General features: G+C 41.5%; 1 protein-coding gene across 2 annotated transcripts in view; it reads right to left on the reverse strand.

Moving 5' to 3' along the window:
* Positions 1-23,047, reverse strand: part of fcho2 (FCH and mu domain containing endocytic adaptor 2) — a 96,485-nt gene that overhangs the window by 35,578 nt on the left and 37,860 nt on the right. For both annotated transcript variants that reach the window (XM_084047030.1, XM_084047029.1), the window contains exons 7-14: positions 21,598-21,696; positions 13,453-13,549; positions 6,980-7,024; positions 6,348-6,420; positions 6,050-6,080; positions 5,543-5,599; positions 5,115-5,177; positions 4,390-4,569 (exon numbers count right to left, since the gene is read on the reverse strand). In XM_084047030.1, the coding sequence (XP_083903156.1) occupies positions 4,390-4,569; positions 5,115-5,177; positions 5,543-5,599; positions 6,050-6,080; positions 6,348-6,420; positions 6,980-7,024; positions 13,453-13,549; positions 21,598-21,696 (645 nt within the window). The remainder of the gene's footprint in view (positions 1-4,389; positions 4,570-5,114; positions 5,178-5,542; positions 5,600-6,049; positions 6,081-6,347; positions 6,421-6,979; positions 7,025-13,452; positions 13,550-21,597; positions 21,697-23,047) is intronic.

Genomic DNA, 23,047 nt, shown 5'->3' on the forward strand with positions numbered 1-23,047 from the left:
TGTCGTCTATTTTCAACGTAATACAAAATCTCCCTTTCTGCTTTTTAGTCTTAGCTTAATGTTTTTAGCCTTTTAACTTTTTCGCTCCTAATAAAGTTGTTTATTTTGATTTGTTCTGTAAAGCGACGTTGGGTACTAAGAAAAGCGCTACTTAAGTCTGATGTATTATTATTATATCGTGCGGCACCACCGTGCGACAGATTTATTTTAAATATTAAGCATCCTGTAACTTCCCCCTCGACAGAGCTGTGACCTGCTACATAAATCTGCCATGTCACGCTGCCCCCCTAGCATAAGATATGGACGACGTCGTGGACCACCGTAAGGCCCCTATGGAAACTTTACCGCATCAATTTCAAGAAAGAATTTATTCACACGAGAAGGGGGCGGTGGGGGAGGTTGAAGGGAGGTTTTGGGGAGGGGGAGTTGAAAGAGCAACAGAATGGGGTTTAACCCATTTAGACCAGGGAACGCATCTGTGTAACCACTTAAACCATTATTTTATGCTTTGGCTATTAAAAAATAGCAGATATACAAGCTCCTAGTGCACCACCGAGTGCTGCGCTATGAGCTTGTAGATCTGCTATTTTTGAAAAATTCTGCAAATATTTGAATATACATATTTTTTAAAGCAAGCATTTTTTACTCAAAACTTTGCAACTGGGGCTCCCTGAGTCCCTGGAACAAAATATTTTGAGATGGGGAGGGGTCCGCGGACAAATTATATAATTTTTGAGCGGTGCAACCGCTCCTATAAGAGGGTTTAGGACCCATCCGTGGTGAAAGTTTTTCTTTACGTCGTGAAAATTTGTCTTTCGCTGTGACGCCATGCTGTGGAAAACACGCCCATAGGCTAAGCTTTGCAGGATCTGCTGTGATTGGCTAGCGAGACACATGATGAAATTAACTTCAAACTTCGCAGACGCGCTGTGATTGGCTAGCGAGACGCATGTTGAAATTAATAATAATGTAAAAAATGTAAGCGCGTCACTTCGCAGGACTGCTGTGATTGGCTACCGAGATGCATGATGAAATTAATAACTCATAAATAGCACCGCTCACTTCACACTGGGTGTGATTTTTTTTAATCATCATCATTTGTAGATTCCCCAGATGCAAAGATTTGAGTAAAACATGTTCGTTGCTATTTTCGCTGTCATATAAAAATTTAAAAAAGCGGATCTACAAGCTCATAGCACGGCACCCAGTGCCGTGCTTTGAGCTTGTATATTTGCAATTTTTTCAATAGCCAAAGAAATCTAAAAATGACACAGATGCTTTCCCGACGGTTTGAATGGGTTAAGGAACGTAGCTAAAGCGTTAAACCAGCATAGCAGTGTGAGGCCAGAGTTTAGTCCCACAGGCGCTAAGCGGCAAATGGGTCCAATTACGGCTCTTCTCCGCCTCGCCGGCCCCCCTGGCCCACACACACACACACACACACACAACATCCACACACTGCTGTTTCAATAAAACCCCCCCCAAAAAATGAGAAAAAAAACGGAAAGAAAAAGACTGTGGAGGGGAACCAAACAGGAGGAGAAGTGAACTGAAGACAGAGGGAAGAAGAAGAGAAGGGAAAAAAACTGAGAACTGGGGGGAAAATAAAAAATAAAAGAAAATCTCCGTCAATAATTCACACCAGATGATGCAATGTTCGTCATCACCTTGACTACATTTACTTTTTCTTTCTGTCTTTCTTTCTTTCTTTCTTTCTTTCTTTCTTATTCTAGAACATTTAGCATTAATGTCATGGAGTAAAGACATGTTGGCAAATATTTACAGTAGCTGATAATCACAGACAAAAAGATCAGAACAATGATCAATGTTTTTTCTTAAAAAAAATATTATAATAATACCCCCAAAATGTATTGTAGGAGAGAAATCTGAGGTTAATGTCTGTAAACAATGACAATTCTTCTCCTCCAGATGCCTATTACTGCACATAAATTAATCGTTGTTGTCGGGCAGAAACCTTGTATCTCCATCTTTTTTCATCTTTTTTTGTTTTGCTTTGTTCGTTTTTTTCATGAATGAATGCAGCATACAGGAATGTTGCACAGAAGTCGTGAAAATAGTGGATCTACATGCTCACAACACGTCGCGAATCGCGATGCAACGCGTTGTGAGCTTGTAGATCAGCTACTTTCACTATTTTCAAACGAAATGTAATTAATAATAAAAACCCGACAGAAACAAAATCAATTTAAGTCTTTAATTTTTTGTAAATGCAGGATTCCCGGCTGATTATTTTACTTTAAAACAAACAGTTGAATTCTGCCTATTTCTGGAGAAAAACAAGACATTTCTTGTCAAGTTTAATAGGAAACCAAAAACTCCATAGACTCCACAAATAAAAACAAATGACTTATGTCCAACGCAAGTGGCCAAATGGCACTAATAAAAGACAAGGAATAGAGTGAAACAAAACAAAAAAAGGAAAATAAAACTTACTGGGGGAGAGAGAAAGAGAGAGAGAGAAAGAAGGCCTAGAGAGAAAGAGAGTGAGGGAGAGAGAGAGGAGGGGTAGAGAGAGGGAGGGAGGTAGAGAGAGAGACAGAGAGAGACAGAGATACAGACAGAGCGTGTGAGAGAGTGAGAGTGAGAGAGAGAGAGAGAGAGAGAGAGAGAGAGAGAGAGAGAGAGCATTAGCAGTGTGAGGTTTCGTGACGTTATTTAACGTTTAGTAAGAGAGTGTGGCGGGCGAGTGGGCAAGCAGGGCGGAACTTACTCAACCCACTTTGCTACGTTGAGCATGCCCTCTCACTCACTCCACACACACGCACACACATACGCATAAATAAAATAAACAAATACAGACACCCACACACACACACACACTTACACGCGGCGGATGTCTGCAAACATGTAGTGATGGTTTTGTTAAATTTTAATGGCGAGTAGCTGCGACTATAGAAGAGCACAGATTGAGTGACTCAAGGCTGCTGAACGAGGAAATAAGTTGACTGGAGCAGGTTCGCTCATAAGGCACGAGGAAACGCCTTATGACCAGACTAAAACATGCTGCCTGCTGACTGTATCTGCATGCCATTCAATGATGTGAATGAGCGCACGTGTGTGTGTGTGTGTGTGTGTGTGTGTGTGTGTGTGTGTGTGTGTGTGTGTGTGTGTGTGTGTGTGTGTGTGTGTGTGTGTGTGTGTGTGGTTACTAACATTAAGCCCTATTTTATATTAACCTACTTTTTCTAAAATTTTAATGATCAATTATCACAAGCAAACATGGGTTTCAGCTTAGTAATAAATAAATAAATACACATAAATAAAAGCAAAAAATACATGAAGAAAGAATAAGAAGTACTTTTTGCACTTCTATCTATATTTTATTAATCAATATATTTATCTCTCAAATTTCAAACCATCCAATGTACATTAAATACAATTATTATTGTTATTATTTTTACATCAGCATCTCGTTAACTAACTCCATGTGTTATAATTATTTTATAGAGCTTTTGGCTGCATTGAACTGGCTTTCCATGAATGAACAGTGGTGTTTGACATTCTGCTGTTGCCCCCTAGTGGTGGTAAGGCAGAACAAACATGTGGAAGTTGCAGAGCAACAGGTTCATGTCCACACACTGGGTCCAACTGGAGTGAAGGTTGACGTCAGTAAATCGACAGGTGTCCTGCTCCCAAAAAAAACCCAGATCTACAAGCTCACAACGTGTTGCGATGCGGTACGCGTTCATAGACAGATTATGAGACAAATGGCCCCTCGCAGTCAACACCACAATGTCTCTTGTGCTATAAGACATGTGGATGCATAGCAAGTGTTACCACTATTTCAACTGCCAAGAGGATCTACAGTGAGTGCACTTGCATATGGATGGACATATGAGGTTTCTACCCGACAGCAATGATATTATGCATCTCAACAGCATTTTGAAGCTTCCAATGCTGTTTTGCACTTGCTTGTCAGCATGCCTCTCTAAAGTCCTAGGTTGTATAGATAAACTGGCAGGATAAACAGGACTTTTGTGGCTGTGGTATTGCCATGAATGACTAAGCCCTTTGACAAGAAATGCAAAGTTAATAACCTTATATTCACACAAAGGCTCCGGTTTAAGGGGCCCCCCTCCCTGAACTCTTGGGACCCTGGGCCTACTGTAGGTAGGCCTGTGTAGTAATCCCCCTCCCCCGGACGGATTGTGAGCTTGTATATCTGCTATTTTTGAACATTACGTGACTAAGTATACGTGAGGCTTAGGGGAATTAAAATCTGAACTTTCCCTTTGAAGCAGTGATTTTTTTATAGTTGGTGTGAACTCTGCCATCCCCTGGACTTAAAACAATTTTAAAAACTATATTTGTATAGTTATAGTTAAAGTGCTCAGTGTGAACGGCCTTTAAAAGACGTATAGGCCTTACCGTGGTGGCGAGAGGTGGAGACAGGATGATGTTTCCGATGGAGGCTTTGAGCTCGTCGATGGTGGCTCGGTTCTGGTGCGTGCCGTTGTTGGGCTGAACGGGCTTGATCTCCACGTGGAACTTCCGGGGCTCGTCCTCGTCCTCCGAGTCACTCGACGAATAGAAGGAATTCTCTTTGGCATGTGCAACACGTTGGTTAAGGAGCCATATGACAGAGAACTTTTTTTTTTTTTATCCCGCGATTTTTGTAACCCATTTTTTTCACCCGGTGCCAATTTCCTAAGTGATCCTGGGCACTACACCAGCCCTACACCAGCGCTACACCAGTCCCCCACAGCCTAGGGAGGCCAGGGCCGAGCTCATGCTTCCTTCAATGCATGAGAGCCAACTGACCTTCTTGTCACCTGACAGGGGGGGTTTCCCCGTAGGACGTAGCGCGTGGAAGGAACGCGTTATTCCAACCAGTTCCCTTCCCCTCCATCAGGCGGTCCAGCTGTCATGGGGTTAGGGGTTAAGAGTCTTGCTCAGGGACAAATTTCATTTCATCGACACATATGCTGGCCTGGCCTGGAATCGAACCTGGGGCAACCAGGGCCTCTGGCTCCCTAGGCGGGCTCACTAAGCACTCAGCTATGACCGCCCCTATATATTATATATTATTATATACATTATATATTGATGTCTTAAGAGAGATTCATAAATAAATAAAACAAATTGAAGAGGATATCATTATTTTCATTTGCTTCTGGTCTGATACAGAAGCCCTCCGCATCCACCTGGGGTACATTCTAGAAGAAAAAGACAAAAAATTGATTCATGTACAGTTTTCACTCTAATATCTATGCAATAGCCTATATTCTGTCAACATTGAAGAAGAAAGGGGAGGGGAAAAACACGGCTCAACAACTGAGTGCAAATTATTTCACATAACATTTAAGTTACTCAAACTTCACATGCAAGGCTAAACAAGAGTGCTTGGACATTTGATAAAAAGCCATCTTTTTGTAAGTAAGTGTGTTCATTACATTAATTGTAGTACATTCTAATGTGTCTGTGTATGTGTGTGTGTGTGTGTGTGTGTGTGTGTGTGTGTGTGTGTGTGTGTGTGTGTGTGTGTGTGTGTGTGTGTGTGTGTGTGTGTGTGTGCGCTTACAGCATTCTGGATGTCGATGGCTCCATAGAAGCCTGGTGGAGCTCCATTGGCAGTGTTCTGTAGACACAACAACAGGGATGTGAATGAATATGCCAACAAAACATCTAAAACCACTTTTATTATTATAAAAAAAAAGTTTTTTAAATAGTGAAAATAGCTGAATTTCTTTGGTGCGACACTCTTGTGCAACTAGGGCATTAATTTACGAAAAGAATACCATAAAAAGTTGAAACATGGAGATAAGAGTTTTCCGCATGACAACAACGAAAAGCAAATGAATAGATATTATGTACATAATTAATAGATAATCATTAACTCTTTTGAACTGTTGATACAGTGTCTCAAATTTTTGAATTGTTTGACTTATTTATTTAGTTATTTATTTTCATTGCTTGTTTCCATTTTACACATAAGATGACACAGAGGAACAGGGACTGTAGTGACTTAAAATATAATACAGTATAAATCAGGTATAAAACGTTTCTCTGAAAACAAAAGTATGCTTACACCAACAGCAGGGTCAACTTCAGTCGATTCTCTGGAGAGAAAAGAAACATAGCTTTTAATTAAATGTAGAAAATAACAGAACATGGGGAAATGATATGGTAAACTAAGACTGTCTATAACTAGACCGAAAACTACTCCTAAAATACCCATTTTTATGTCTTCGTATGACTGTTTCTCGTCAAAAATAATTTGCTAACTAAAAAAACAAAAACAAACACGGATTTCCACTTGAGGATCTGTTTTCCAGCAAGCAACACAGTGGTACGACTAGGACATGAACCCTAAGTTTTACACTCACGTGGAGTCTGTGTCCTTGGTGTCTTTTCTTCTGCCTGGGATGGCAAACGGTTTCCTCTTCCTGGGTTTGGCACCTTGCAACATACAACACAACAAGGTATAACCGTTACTGTCGGGCAGAAACCATGTATTTGTATGTTTTTCAGTTTTTTATGAAAAAGTAGCAAAGATTGTCCATCTCCATGCTCACAACGCGTCGTGAAGCGATGCATTGTGAGCTTGTAGATCGGCTAGTTTCGCTGGTCAGCGGGTTCTATAAATATTGAAGATCGGCTGAATGTTCGCCTATCATGACATGCTGGTGTTCATGTGGTTCGGGTCACCTAAAGAAGACCACTTGGTCGAAACTTTTTTGCACATTAAATTATTCGGAGCAGCAGCTGTTTTAGCGGACTTCACTTCACGTTTTGCCCTGCACCACCAGCGACTGTTTGGATGTGGATAACAATCTTATTTGAATACGTTTAATTTTGAACCATGAATAAAAATTAAGATGAATCATCAGATTCATATCGTCTTAGGCTTAATAACGTGTAACCAGAGTGTCTATATTGTAAATGGATTATGTTCACGTTTGAATGTAATGACATCATTTTCAGTTGATTTGTCTTTAGGCTTTTTTACAAAACGTACCTTCAGTGGCGATAGATGTGTTGCACTCCTCAAACTCAATGGGTCCTAAAAGAGACACACACAAAAATAATCCTTTATAGTTTGTTTGACCTGGAAAGGACCTACATGGCCTACTGCTGAGAATGCTGTGAATGTACATCACGCAATGATCACACACACACACACACACACACACACACACACACACATACACACATACACACAGCACGCAGTCAGCCGTGCTCTATAGAAAGCATATACAAACATGGCTGGGTTTGGATCCCGCGGGGCAGACGGGTCAATTGTAGAGTCAACTGGTGAGCGCTCACCAGCGCCAAACTGATGTGACACCAAGAGGGGGAAAAAAACCTCTACCATTCTACAGCATGCAGTCGTTCTCATAGACTCACTCTCAAATGACACGCACACAAACACACCTCCTGCCAAAAACATCAACTTAGATACATGAATTATCAGGCTCATAAAGCAATGAAAACTCTAGATGAGAGCATCAGATAGAGGCTCGCTGCTAACAACTAAATCTACACACACAGTATGTGCATACTCACTAAACCCTACTACAATAAGACATAAGACATAAACAAGACAACATTTAAATGGTGTTTAAAGTACAAATTCTTTCACAAGCTCAGGCGTTGTCCCAGGACAGCCAATGAGATAGCACACGCACGCACGCACGCACGCGCTCAACTTAGCCCTAACTTGACAAGACATGATCGAACCAGCGAGCTGGTCCTCATTCATTCAGTCAAACTGGAGTGATCATGACAGTTATTGCAATTAACGGTTTCACCACTTAAACCCTATATACTTCACTGGCCGGGGTCCCCCAGGGGTCTAAACTTGGCCCTCTTCCTTTTTTTCCCCCCCTTATGCACCATACCTCTTCGCCTATTATGACATGCCCAGAAAATGGACGCTTAGGGTTCAAGTGGTTAAACTCAAAACAAAACAAAACAAAAAGGTCAAACACGCGCCAAGTCAAGTGCCATGAAGACAAAACCATCCACTTATTCTTTTAGAGACAATTAGATGAATATGAACAGAACCTGTACCAAAACAACAACAACAACAGCGTTCACATTTAATTTACTGCTCATCAATAATACATATTTAGCTCAGAGCCATTGCACTTGGGAGTGTCACGCTCACAGTGCGTCTCCACAAACATTTATGGAAGCTTTAAAAGATGATAGGATAGCACACACACAAACTCACACACATGGACTCACGCACACACACACGCGTGCACTGATGAACACACACACTAAAAGCTACAAACAGACACACACACCGGCAGTCACGCACACAGACACACGCACTACAAACTGTAGTAAAGCCAAAGGCAAGAAAACATGAACGCGAATGCCAATTAGGACTGCAATATCAATTATTTTGTTAGCAATTATTCTATCATCACATCGTGACACATTGTGAGCTGGTAGGCCGTCTATTTTCACTATTTTGTTTTTAAACAAAACTTCAAAATGTCCCCCAAAACTTGTTACTACAGTATCATGCCACAATCACTGACATACTGTACAGGAAGTGGGGTTGTACATGTGTCTCCATGTGTCTTTACACAGTCAAATCCTTGCTGTTAATTTACAGTAACTCCCAATACTGTACAAATGGAACCAAATGGACCTGTAAGGTCCAAGTGATGTAATGTACAGTTTCAGAGTAATATCTCTGAAAGTGATGCATGTTCCATGCTGTTTCTATTGCAGTGTTTCACAAAGTGCGGTCCGGGGACCCCCAGTGAAGGGGTTAGAGGGGGTCCCCAGCAATGTTGGTTACTATAGCATCAAGCTCACTTTAACCCTACACACATCTGCTATTTAAAAGAAATCCTGAAAAAGGTTTGAAGAATTATGAATAGGGATGTCCGATATTATCGGCCTCCCGATATTATAATATATTTTTTTTTTTTTTTTTTTTTTTTGCTTTATAAATAAGTTACAGGAGTTCTTACTGTATATGGTGTGTGAGATATGAAATTTGAGCTTACCCTAATCACAATAATCCCCGCATATATCGGTATCGGTTGATATCGGTATCGGTAATTAAGAGTTGGACAATATCGGTATATCGGTTATCGGTAAAAAAGCCAATATCGGACAACCCTAATTATGAACATTTTTGAAACATTTTAACAACAAAACTCTTCAGATCAGTGGCACACAATCTTTTTCTGATGGGGTTCTGTGGCCAAATATATGTCAATTTGGGGGCCCTTAACGTGACAAAGATTGAGAACCACTGGCCTATTGAATGCCACACATACAGCGGTTTTATTTCAAATTCTTACACTGTGAAGCCATTGATGGAGCGATTGTGCAGGAGTTGTGTGACCTTGCTGAAAGCCAACACTGACATGGGAGAAAAGATCTGTCCCAAGAAGAAGCGCCCCCCCCTTTTAGAGCGTTCGCCTTTGTGTTTATCTTCTTAAAAGCTAACGCATGGCCGCCAGGACACGCAGACTGTGTTTACAAGCAGACGAGAGAGACATCAAGAGAGAGAGAGAGAGAGAGAGAGAGAGATGGGGGTAGGGCCCCGTGGCGATATTTCCGATGCACCAACATGCCTTGACCTGAAAAAACAAAGCTAATGATATTTTACTCCCAACGTATACAGTAGCCGCGGTCAAAAGCAAGCGGCGGTCTCCCCAGAGGATGCCCACTCACAAGCAGAATTGACGCATTGTTCCGTCATCGTATGCCATGCCGGGGTCTGAAGCGCAGGCAAGCGGCGAGTCACGAGAGGCACGCATCACGCCAAGTGAAGTGGATATAAAAACCCTACACCGACGATGAGCGAGCTACTCTACTGTGCAATATCAGGGGCTCTTCTCCACCAGTGAGTACACACACTACTGACACGAATGCTGTCTGTGTGTGTGTGTGTGTGTGTGTGTGTGAGCTCCAATCAAAACAAAGGCAAAAGGCTCATTCAAGAACTTTCTCCCACGAGAGTGAGGTGGTGTGTGAGAGAGACACACACGCACACACACACACACACAAAGCAGGTACTTAATGATGCACACCAGGTACGTTTAGAGAAGAATAAATAAACATTACCATAATCATTTGAGTCTGACTTCAGCCTTTTCGTTTGTTGCGTCAGCTGATGATGTTACTAAACAAAAGCTAAACCCTCCAGAAAAACACGGGCAAAAATCCTTGATTTTGCAATGAAATGTGCAGGGCTTTTATGTGATTTTATGCGGTGAAATTGCGGGAAGTTGCGAAAAATGCGAAAAGTTGTGAAATATGCTGAAATATGCAAAATATGTGGAAATATACGAAATGTGTGAAACATGTGAAAAGTTGCAAAACATGCGAAAAATGCAATTATTATGTGATGCGATGCGCCCCTTTTTTAAATGATTATGCATAATGGCATATTATGCGCATAATTGCGTTTTTCTGGAGGGTCTAAAAAGTCTTAAAAAAGGGGGGGGGGATCCGGCACTGAGGCAAGTTACTGGAAAATTATACAACCCATCTGCAGATTTCTGCAAGATCTGACGATTTCTGAGACATGAGTTACTTTGCCCAGGCTCTGAGATGTCTTAACAAGAGCTGTTGTGGCGCTGACATAAACCCCAGACAGAGAAGAGAGCCCCGCGTGCCTGATATCCCAAACGTTGGATCTAAAGCAAAACATCCAAAAGCTAACCACCTACAATAATACGTCTAAACACCAGACACGCCAATCTTACCTAAATGTGGGCCGACATTACAGGGGACTGTTTAGAACGTCTGGTAAACAGACGGACGACTCTGTTTACACAGGAAGAGATGGCTTTTCTTTTCATTCTAGTAACTCTCTGTGAGGAGGGAAGCATGCGGCCACGCATGAGTGGAGGATTGGTTTTTTAAATTGCATATGCTTCACATGGCTGCTGCGAGGGTAGGGTAGGGGAGGGGAGGGTAGGGGAGGGGACAGGGGTGGAAGGGTTTGCGTGTCTGGCCCTTCGCCAGTTGACAGCTCAGCTGGATATCAGTGAACACTGCCCACCTCCCCCCGCCCCCCCAGACCCCCCTGCCTCGCAGCGTGTCACTTTGGAATTGTTTCCGCATAGAAAGTTTATTCAACCTCTCTCTCCTCTCCCCCATCTCTCTCCCCTCCCTCTCTCTCTCTCTTACCCCATCTCTCTCCTCTCTGTCTCTCTCTCCTCTCCCCTCTCTTTCCTTCTCACCCTCTTACCCCTTCTCTCTCTCTCTCTCTCTCGGTCTCTCTCCTCTCCCCATCTCTTATATCTCTCTGTTTCTCTCTCTCTCGCCATCTCCCCCCCCCCCCCCACCTATCTCTCTCTCCTCCCCCCACCCCTCTCTCTCTCTCTCCATTCTGCTGTGTCATCAGGGGACTGGCAGGTTATTTTTCTGACAGGGCTGAGACTGCTGTGTGATCCCTAATGAACAGCTTGATACCAAGTGGAATTCTCAAACCGTTTCTAAGCCTTTAAATGTGTTGTCCCAACAAACGGAGCCCACCGCTTGCCGGACGGACGGGGGGGTCAGAGCGCTTTGTGTGCACACAAACACAGCGGAGGTGGAACATGAGGTAATACCGCACAAGTGTCATCCACACACAACTTGAAAGATTATTTTACAATAGTGCTTCTCAAACATGATTTATGTATTTGGCCGCGGACCCCCCCCCATCTGAAAAGAGTTTGTGCCGTGGGAACGCCCAAGAGAAGATTTGTGTTAAAAAAAATCATATTCAAAACTTCGCAAACATTTTTGATATTTTCCACAAATCTTCAAAAGTAGCAGATATACAAGCTCACAGCGCACGAAGTGACGCGATGTGAGCTTGTATATCTGCTATTTTTGATTAGCCAACATTTAAATGGATAAAATGATCGTGATGGTCTATTAACTACTTTTCCTGGGGACCCCAAGGACCCCTGGGGGTCCCCGGACTCCACTTTAAGAACCACTGGTTTAACAGTTAATCAAACTAATCGATTATGAAAGTAATTGATAATTGATCATTTAATAAATATGTTGATTCATTCATCAACCCCTATTTTGGGCATGTCATCTGAGGACGACGTAGACTAGAGAAATTATAGGCAAAAAGTTTCAAAAAAGGTTAACAAAAATAGCTAGTCACGAGCATTAAGAGCGTTATTGATTTGGACCAAGTGGCCCGGCCTTAAGCTTTTATCAATGAAAGAATGGCATGAGAGCAGAGAGAGTCAGAGAGAGAGAGAGAGAGAAAAAATGTGAGAATGAAACAGAGGGAAAGAAAGCGAGTGAGGCAGGGGTGGAGGAGGAGGGATGAAGTGGAAGTAGTCTTAAGTAGGCTTTAGTGTTTTCTCTTGATTACTGTGGCGTGGCAAAGTTTACACAGGAGTTCTAGTTGAGCCCTGACAGTGTGAACAGGTGGAACAGGGTGGAGCAGGGTCATGGCATTACAGTGACCCTGAGAGTAGGGTGGAGCAGGGTCATGGCATTACAGTGACCCTGAGAGTAGGGTGGAGCAGGGTCATGGCATTACAGTGACCCTGAGAGTAGGGTGGAGCAGGCTATAGAAGCAGTCCTCACTCACAAGGTGAATCTTCTTTGAATTTTGACAAACCGGGCGCGTTTCAGCAACTCAGGCCTTCATCAGCGTTTGTTTGGCAAACACTGATGAACTACTCTGTGAAGTACTCTGTCCCCTAGTATTTGGATATAGGGTGGAGCAGGGTCATGGGCAGCACAGTGACCCTGTGAGCAGAGTGGAGCAGGGCCGTGCGGCCAGGCCTCTAAACCACCGAAACCCCATCATGGTTGACCCAAGTCCCTCAGGGCTCCGTACTAGTGTATTTTCCGTTTTCTGTTATTGTGGGGAAAGCTTTCGCTGGAAATAGCCGATCGAACAAGCTCGTCGGATCGGCTATTTTCTGCGAAGGATTTCCCCCACAATACGGATACTGTGGTTTAAGTGGTTAAGCTTCAGTTATACTTAGTTGCGTGCCGGATGTCATGCTCAGTATATAGCAGATCTACAAGCTCACCAACGCGTCACATTCGTGACGCGTTGGTGAGCTTGTATATCTGCTATTTACGGCATGCAACATCTGCGTGCAACTAAGTATAAATCAGGCCTCTCACATGTCACATGCTGCCTGGCTGGAATGGAATGGAATGGAATGCCAAGCCTGCCTACCTTTACAACACATTACTGGGATTGACTGTGATGGACCCCCCTCCCTTTCTCTCTAATTGCCCCTCTCTATTAACCCTGCCTCAGACACACTCTAAAGCAGTGGTTCTCAACCTTTTTCTTTCATTTCAAGGACCCCCAGTTTGAGGCCACGGACCCTCATTTGATTTAAATCTCTAGGACCCCCTCATCATCATCATGTTTATTTAACTCTGCGAGTGTAAAGATTTAACCAAATGGACCCATAATCCAACAACATACACACTTATGTACAATGTGTACAGTACGATCATGACCAGACAGCTCACCTGGTCTCTCCTTCCCGGTTCCTTTGCTCTCTGCCAGCTTCTGGATCAAGCTCTCCACCGACGTGTTCTCCATGTTCCTCACAAACTCATTGTGGACCTACAACAGCCGACAGAACAAAAAGCACATTTCATCAACTTGTTTCTTTACAAAACAAAAAAACAACAACAACAAACAAACAAACAAACAATCAGTCTCAACAGAAGCCAAATTGAAACCATTGCCTGATCGTTCATTGGGTGTCCAAGTGTTTTAGTGTGATTAAGGGATGTCGTTAACCAATTAATGGTTAGTGAGTTTCTTTGGTTGAAATAAGTGTTAAATAGCTATATATTCTGATAGTACTCATTGCTATAGTGTTTGCGTTCTCTAGCCTGATTGGATAAAATTGGTATCTCGACCTGAAAGTGCATTTTCAGTTTAATAAAGAGCTTGGGGGGAGATGGAGCCTTCTGTTACTGAACAGTCAGGATACAGATTAAACAAGTGGAATTGGAAGTGATGACACAAAGAAATGAGCAGCAGACAAAATTACAACTGGAACACTATAAAAATGAAGCTGATAAATGGGTACCCTCTCCTGATTGGCTGAAATGCACCTATACCTGAAAATGTATTTTCTTTATTTTAGAGCTGGAGAGACAAGGAAACCCCTGTGACTGAACAAACACTATAGCAATGATTACTAGATTACTGGAATATAGTGCTTTAACCTTTTAACAAAAAACTTTTTGTTTTAACCTACCTTTAACCACTTAACCCCCTAAATATTTCATTTACCGGGCTCCCCCCGGGCTCTACCCTTTTCTCCCCTCTACCCTTCGCCAATGTTCACCTATTTTCACTAAAGGTTTGGAATACTATGTGCTTAAGCCCCGTTTCATAAATCAAATCATTTGGACCTCAAGATCCTGCTTCCAGTGTTGGATGAAGTACTCTGATTGTTTTGTACTTGTAAAAGTATCAATAACACAATATAAAAATACAAGTTACAAGTAAAAGGCTATATTAAAAAAATAAAAAAATAAAAAAGTTAACCACGTTCACTTTAAAGATTTTTCAACTATTCTTGCTACTTTTATGTGACACTGTAATCCAATGAAGTATGGCATTACTTTATGGAGAAAAACATAACACATTGAAGCATGGAGATACAAGGTCCGATAGCAACGATATCTGAAGGAAAATACATTTGTGGACAAAAAGAAATGTGGATGGTAGTTTACTACGTTAGCCTCTATGGCCAGTACAGTACAGTACGCAGCACTGCTTTACCCCCAACAGTCATGTACAGTATGGAGACAACATGCTTACATAATATATTCTGCTATCATTCCATCCGGGCTAGTTTCAACCGTTATTGTTGACAGTGTGGTCTCCAGATGCCCAAGGATAGGACGCTGTTAGTTTGTTTGTTTTGGAATGTGCACGTATGTGTGTGTTTTTACTGGGGGGGTGGGGGGAGGGTAGATGTACAGACATGGGACTGAAGAACAACAAGGAAGTGGCTTTGTGCCATCTCACCAAACCATTTACTGTGGATGTGCGTGATACTGGAAGCGCCCCCCCAACCCCTCCATAACCCCCCACCACCGCCCCTGTGGCGAGGTGGAGTGCATTAGCCCTTGGTAGATATATACAGGGGGGGGGGTGGAAGTTGTCGGTTGCCGTGGAGAGAGACAGAAGGGACACTCCTTGTGTGTTTGAGCACACGCGAGCTGTCAAGTGTTACATACGCTGGCCATGAGGGAGGCTGCTGTGGTGGTGATGTCATCTCCTACATGCCACGTTCTCCATATGTACTGTACATATGCGCGCACACACACACACACACACACACACACACACACACACCTCCTCTCAAGCTTAACTAATGTTTCCTCACACACGCTAAACATACATCTGCCTCATAGACAGACAGCAGCACGCATAGCGCCACTCACACCTGTCTCTGTGCGAGTCATGCAGTCAACCCAAGACAAACAATGGAAAAGCAACGCACGCCATCTCCACTTTACTTCCTGTATCTGTGTGTGACGTAGTTGGCTGCCCCACCTCTTAAAGCAGACTAGAAGTAGGTTGTGTGACTGTGAGTCAACCTACTTCATTCCTTTTGAGTGGCAAACACTGTAATGACCGGCGTTGTCAAAAAGAGTTAACATGAATGTTACATAGATGTATACTTCATCGTATAACAGGAACCCGTGCCGAACACAACACATGCTCTCCTCTTCCTTTCTCTCTCCTGTCATGATAAACATATGAATAAACACTTAATTTCGGTTTGCCTTTATAGGCTCCGCAATCACAAATCGCGCACGGGGCAGATGTGACAAATAACTTAAATAAGAAATGACTGACATATTTAATAATTTGATACTTTCAAAAAAAGAATTAATAGCCCAAATAGCAGAAATACTAGCTTACAACGCGTCACTTCTTTTTGATATTTGAAAATGTTTCAACATGGAAACGATTATGCAAAAATAATTACGATTAGACGATAATGTAATAATTGTGACAGGCCAAGTATTCAGTTCCAACTAATTTGGGGTTTAGAGCATAAGAAGACTTTGTAACACTGTATGTGATATTTATTTGTTAAATTAAGTGTTAACATGGGGCGCTCGGGAGCCGCAATGGTGCAGTGGCGCCTGCCCACCATCGCGGAGGCTAGGGGTTCGAATCCACCGCCGCGGTAGATCGGCCTTTGTCGAGGTCTATCTCTATACAAACACAATTGGCCCGTGTTCAGGAGCGGGGAGGGTGATATTTGTCACCGCACATACTCCTACAGGCTGGGGCGCCACCTGTCAGAAGAGAATGTTGGACGGAGGCTCTACGTCCTCTCGGTGGGGGCTCCTCACTGGCAAGGTGAGTCAGTAGGATACAACGGTAGTCACGACAACACTCAATTGTGGGTGGGGAAGAATTCATTGGCATAACGACTCAAATTGGGGAGGAAAGGGGGTAAAAAGCTCAAGTGTTACTGCAATAGTAATCATTGTTCAGTAACAGGGGTCTCCCCATCTCTTTAATAAACAGAAACGGTTGGGATACCAATTTCGTCCAATCAGGAGAGGTTCTCTATCACTCTATACTGTATATCTCATCCTGTTCTCTCGTTGACTCCAGAGATGCCTGACCATCTATGTGTCACACTCATCATATCAAATCATACAACAATCACGGCTATAGATCCCATAGTCTGTTAGTTCATAAAAACTCTAATAAAAAGCTGAAATTTGGGAAAACATCTCTTAATTTGCCAATGGTCAATGCCCCGTGTGCAAGTTCAGATCAATTGGTCAACCCACTGAGCAGAAAACACGGTTCCAGACAGACAGATGTTTCTTCATTTTATAGTAGGATTATATCATAATCATAATTATAATAAAAAACATTTCTGTTTACCTTTTAGGCTGCGTAAACATATACACGTGCACCGGGCAGACATGGCAAATAACTTAAACATACAAGGCCTATTACTGAAATATACAAAGATGTCCAATTATTATGGTTCATAAGTTGACATATCCTATTTTAGAAAAGGCTGCTTCTTATTAGAAGCACAGAAAAAACATATTCCCCAAACCAAGGATTAGGCTTACACGATGCCATGAATTACTGACAGATGAACTGTGTATTGCATGTTTAAATTTTTCTGTGTGTGTGTGTGTGTGTGTGTGTGTGTGCGTGCGTGCGTGGGTGCGTTTAAATTAGCTTCTTCGTACACTGTGTTTGTGTGTCATTTTGTTGGTGTATTCTTTATTAGTTCCACAAAGTGGTCGCTAGTCTTCCTGGGGTCCACACAAAATGAATACAATAAAAACAGACAATTGTTAAAATAGTGCTATAACTAAAACAAAAAAAGGCAAAACAGACAAAATATAGTTATCAGCTACATATGTGAAGTTGCTCTGCATATACAACAGAGACAACAATAAATATGTATGTGTATGCTTTCAAATGTCTGAGGGTGCGTGTCTGTGTCTATGTGTGTGTGTGTGTGTGTGTGTGTGTGTGTGTGTGTGTGTGTGTGTGTGTGTGTGTGTGTGTGTGTGTGTGTGTGTGTGTGTGTGTGTGTGTGTGTGTGTGTGTGTGTGTGTGTGTGAGCATGTGTGTGCGTGTGCATGCGCGTGTGTTGGTCTATAGACTCCAACACCAACATTAACTTATTTCAGGCTGTGTCGTCCCAGTGCCAGGAAAATTAGATTTTTTCCTCCGTTTATTTTTTAACATTGAAGTGAATGGAGCAGCAACTTTTTGGATAGCGTTATCTCCTAGTTCCTTTGAGATAAAAAAAAAAACAAGACCAAAACAAAATATTAAAAATTAAAAAAAACAAAAACATGAGAGCCATAGTAGAATCGGACGAGAATTCCCGTTTTTGGCAATAAAAGAGTTAAGAGGACCACAGCCATCTCCAAGTCCCTTCACTCTCACGTGTAAAAAAATCATAATTCCTTTGGCTTCTCCAAACTGTCCATCTGTTTAGCAAGCTGCTCACCAAACCTTCAGGCAACATCTTAATGAAGGCCAGCTAGAGGCAGAAGCACTACTGTCTGTTCCCTCACCCGGGGGACCTTTAGAACAGGTAACCCAGGCAGGGGTGTAATTTCATTAAAATCGTCATTTCATAAAAGTGACCACTTGAGCCTATTTAAAAAATAGCAACGAATAGCCGATCAGCTACTTTTGCTACTTTTGAAAAAAAGGAAAGAAAAAATGTGTGTGAATGAATGTATGGTCATAGAAAGAAGGCGTAGATCTAAAAAAAAAAGGTTGAAAGCTAGGGGGTGGCAAATGACGCCCCTGAACCCAGGGTTTGGGTTAGCAGTGGTGGAAAGCAACTAAGTACATTTACTCAAGTACTGTACTATATTATACATATTTTCATTTGGGTTGCAAATTTCACCCAATCAGGAGAGAGTACCCATTTATCATCTTCAATTTGTGTTCCAGTTCCATTTTGTCTGCTCATTTCTTTGTGTCATCACTCCCAATTTCACTTGTTTGTCCTGTATCCTGTAGGAGTTCTCTCTCTCTTCATTAGATAAAAGTGGTAACCTGACCTGAACATTTATTTTCTGTTCCCTAAAGAGCTGGAGAGACTCGTAGACTCACTCCTCTTATTGAACAAACACTCAAGTCAATAGCAATGATTACTATCAGAATATAGAGCTATTTAACACTTGTAATAAAATCAGTCAATAAAGATAAATAAATAACTTACCCTACCTTTAAAACTTGTGAAATGGGATATTCTGCATGATTTGTTTTTACTCAAGTACAATTTTGGCAGAAAATACAATAGCTCACAAGATCTGCAATTTGCGAAAAAGTGTGACACATTTAGACAAATTTGAGTACTTTTACTTAGGTACTTCAAGTATATTTTGATGCCAAAACTTGTGTACCTTTACTCAGGTAAAAAAAAAAAACAGGTATTTTACTTGTACAGTATTTCTACATAGTGGTATTGATACTTTTACTGAAGTAAAACAATCTTGAGTGGTTCTTCCATCACTGTTCTAAGCTCTAACCTAACCTTGCACAGGCTGAAGCTGGGCCTCAACTACTCATGGTGGAGCTCTATCTCCCCCTATGGGCAGAGATGGCACTACAGCAGCAGCTTAAATGGACAGCAGCATGGCAGGGCAACAGACCTCACATTATCAACTAGGTGCTGTGAAGTATGAACCTCATGATTTTCTCCGGTAAAGTATGAACCTTTAAAACAGTAAAATAATTGCAAACAATTTGCTACAACATATTCACTTCCATCAAAAAAGAAGAAGAAAAAAAGTGTACTGTATATTATTATTCATGTCAAACTGTGCATCGTAAGCAGAGGGTGTTTTAGATCAGTGGTTCTAAAAGTGGGGTCCGGGAACCCCCAGGGGTCTATGAGGGGGGTTCTAGGTGGGTCCCCGGCAAAATCAGTTCCCCGCTTTAACCCGATATACTGTACGTACATAAGCTATTTGAAAATATCCGATCTACAATCTCACAACGCATCCCTGGCGCAAAATATTTTCAGACGAGGGTCCACAGCCAAATACATATTCATTTAGGGGTCCTTGACCACCACACGAAAAATGTCCGTCGACTACCTTTTTTTATTGACAAACACTAAATAAAAACTAAGCTTCAATGACTAAAATTAGGACTAAATAAATTAACAATTTCGTCAACAAATAAAAAACTAGACTCAAATGTTTTTCATTTCATTCAAAGGTAACTAAGCACACAAGCTATTGTTATTTTATCAGGTAAGCTACTTGAAATACAATGCAAGCTAAAGAAACCACCTGTAATGATTAGAGAAGTGAATGACCCAGAGTTGCTTATCTTAATTTGTGAACGAAGTTATTGATTTACACGCTGAATTAGTGTAAAGTTTCACTGTCCACAAATGGACACAAATATTTACTAAAAAAAAAGGAGAATGCACGTTTAAGAATCATTTAAAACAATTCATTACACTTTAACTAAACCTGTTACATTTTAGTCGACTAAATCAACTGTAGATTTTAGGGCTAGTCTACTAAAATCTTACGATATTTAGTCAACTAAAACTAGACGATAACTAAAACATTTCAGATGACTAAAATATCATCGCTGTCGGGCAACTTTTTTTATGTGCTTTCGTAAATTAATTAAAGAGCGTTGCATAAAACTAGTGAAAATGGCAGATCTACAAGCATATAGTATATAGGTCGGCTATTTTGACATTTTAATTGTGTGTTTTTTTTTATAATAATAAAAAAGGAACGGTTTGGGTTTGTCGGTTTGTCGGTTTTCGCCCGACATCGACGACATGGAATTTCATTCAAAAGACCATGACATCTGTGTTGGAAAAACTGTTACTTTTCAGGATTCAAATTCACTTTCAATTTCAATCCTAAATAAAAAAATGGCAAAAGTAATCAGATCTACAAGCTTGCGCTGCGTTTCGAGCTTGCAGATCTGCTACTTTTTAAGCTTTTGTGTGACGCTACACAAAAGCTTGTGTTTTAAATTTGGGAAAAAACAGAAAAGGTTAAATTTAGGAAAAAACAGAAAAGGTTAAAATACTGGAGATAAGAGGTTTCTGCCTCGACAGTGGCGATGACTAAAAACTGCATCAAAATGTGCTGTCAAAATGAACGCTGTGGAAGCACTGGGCTTGGATTGGTGGAGAGAGGAGAGTTTTGATCAGTTTTTAATTGCTCGGTATCGGAGGCTGAATGGAACGTTTCCTGCTTCTCAGTTAGTTGATTACACAGATCAAAGGCGACACTAATTGACTTGACACACACTGAGCACGGTGTCAGGTCAACTACACACCCGCCCCGCCCACAGGAATGTGTGTGTGTGTGTGTCAGTGGCGTAAAGTAACAAAGTACATTTACTCAAGTACTGTACTTAAGTACACATTTAAGGTATTTTTACGTTACTGGAGTATTTCCAATGTTCAGTACTTCTACTCCACTAAATCTCAGAGGCAAATATTGTACTTGCATTGTGAGCTTGTAGATCTGCTTTTTTTTTTAAATATGTTATACATTTGAAAACTTAGCATAATGAGTACTCTACTTTCCGTACTTAAGTACTTGAGAACAATACTTTTGTAGTACATTTTCAATACCAGACTTTTACTTATATTTCTACGTTGCAGTATTGAAACTTTTACTTAAGTAAAAAATAATAGAGTACTTTTTCCACCACCGCTTGTATATGTATACTATACTTGTGAGAGCCAAAAGGTGCCTCAAAGTGTAGTAGAATTTCAGAAAATAGACACTTGTTGCGGAACATTTGAATTATGAAGATTCAGATTGGGGTTTAAGGGTAGGATTAGGCACTTAAGAGGTTAGGTTTAGGGGTCGGGGGGGGGGTTACAGTTTTACCTCTTTTATACGTAGTTGTAAGGCGAAACATTGCCGATCCACAAGCTCACAATGCATTTTTGACGCGTTGTGAGCTTGTAAATCTGATATTTTCAATATATTTTCAATGTGGTCCTAAAATGCTGATGTCCTCATCACAAGTATCACATGCCAATACAAAATATGTGTGTGTGTGTGTGTGTGTGTGTGTGTGTGTGTGTGTGTGTGTGTGTGTGTGTGTGTGTGTGTGTGTGCGTGCGTGCGTGTGCTCACCTCTCCTATTTGAATGTGTGTTTCTTCCACAGACTGTGCGTATGACTGGATGATCTCTTGCATGTGCACGATGTGGCTTTCTTCAATGTCCTGAAATTTCTGAAAAGTAGACAAGACCAAAGAGTAAATAATATGCTTCATTTACAGTATATATATACACTTTATTGTACGGCGGTGTCGCACGGCAGAAATAATCGCATTTATAATGCATTATAGTATTGGTTCTCAAAGTGGGGTACGGGGACCCCCAGGGGTACTTGAGGTGGTTCCAGGGGGTCCCCAGCTAAATGATGGATAGGAACCAAATGGACCCTTATGGTTCTGTAACTCCATTTTTTTTGTTCCATTTGTACACTCTCAGAGTTAAATTAACATTGATTTTATAATATAAATTCGGGTCCCAGAGGTATAAATGCCATTAAATGGGGGTCCGTAGCCCTAATGCATGTCAAACTGGGGGTCCTTGACATTAAAATGGTTGAGAATCACTGCTAGAAAGTCGTATAAATCTTCTCTTATTGGGGTCCCTGGCTTATCTTTCCAAATGGGGGTCCGCGGGCTAATAAGTGTCAATTAGGGGGTCCTTGACATGAAAAAGTTTGAGAACCACTGCATTATAGTGCACTTATAAGGCTTCATAACACTTGTTATAAATGTTTATAATTCTGCATGACAACGGTTTGTAACAACCATTAATGTGTGCATACATATACAGATACGATGTGAACGTCTCAGTAAATATGAATGAACATCAAGCCATAAGATACTGCAGTGGCGCCACTGAATTAACCCATTAAACCGCATCTGTGTCATTTTAGATTTTTTGTGTTGGCTATTCAAAAATAGCAGATGTACAAGCTCACAACGCGTCACTTCGTGCCGCACTGCAAGCTTGTACATCTGCTATTTTTTACATTTTTTATCTTGAAAGTGCTTGAAAAATAATCAGACGACAGACAGACAGACAGACAGACAGACAGACAGACAGACGGCCAGAGAAAGAGAGAGAGATTTATTGCGTGCTAGTAAGTCATCTCTGTCAGGTGAAAACCTCACATGTAGCAGATCTACAAGCTCGAAACAGGATCTGCTACTTCTGATGATTTTGTGTGACACTGGACTGTAGTATGATCAAGTAGGGCTGTTAATTTACTGGTAAAAAACACAGAAAGTTAGAATATGGAGATAGGAGGTTTCTGCCTCCCGACAGCAAACAAAGTAGCGCATCCACACCCTTCAACATTGTGACATTATAACGGGTTTGAGGATGAAGCTGGGTGGAAAACAATGTGTCACGGTATGTGGAAAACAACGTGTCACGCAGCACGGTATGTGGAAGACAACAACGTGTCACACAGAACAACAACGTGCACGAGACACACATTCCCGGGGCGAGCGGCGCTGCCAGAGACCCTCAATCACTACATTATTCATTTAAAAAAAACACACC

This window comes from Gymnoscopelus microlampas (assembly GCF_963454915.1).
Source record: "Gymnoscopelus microlampas genome assembly, chromosome: 21".
In the NCBI taxonomy this organism is placed as follows: Eukaryota; Metazoa; Chordata; class Actinopteri; order Myctophiformes; family Myctophidae; genus Gymnoscopelus; species Gymnoscopelus microlampas.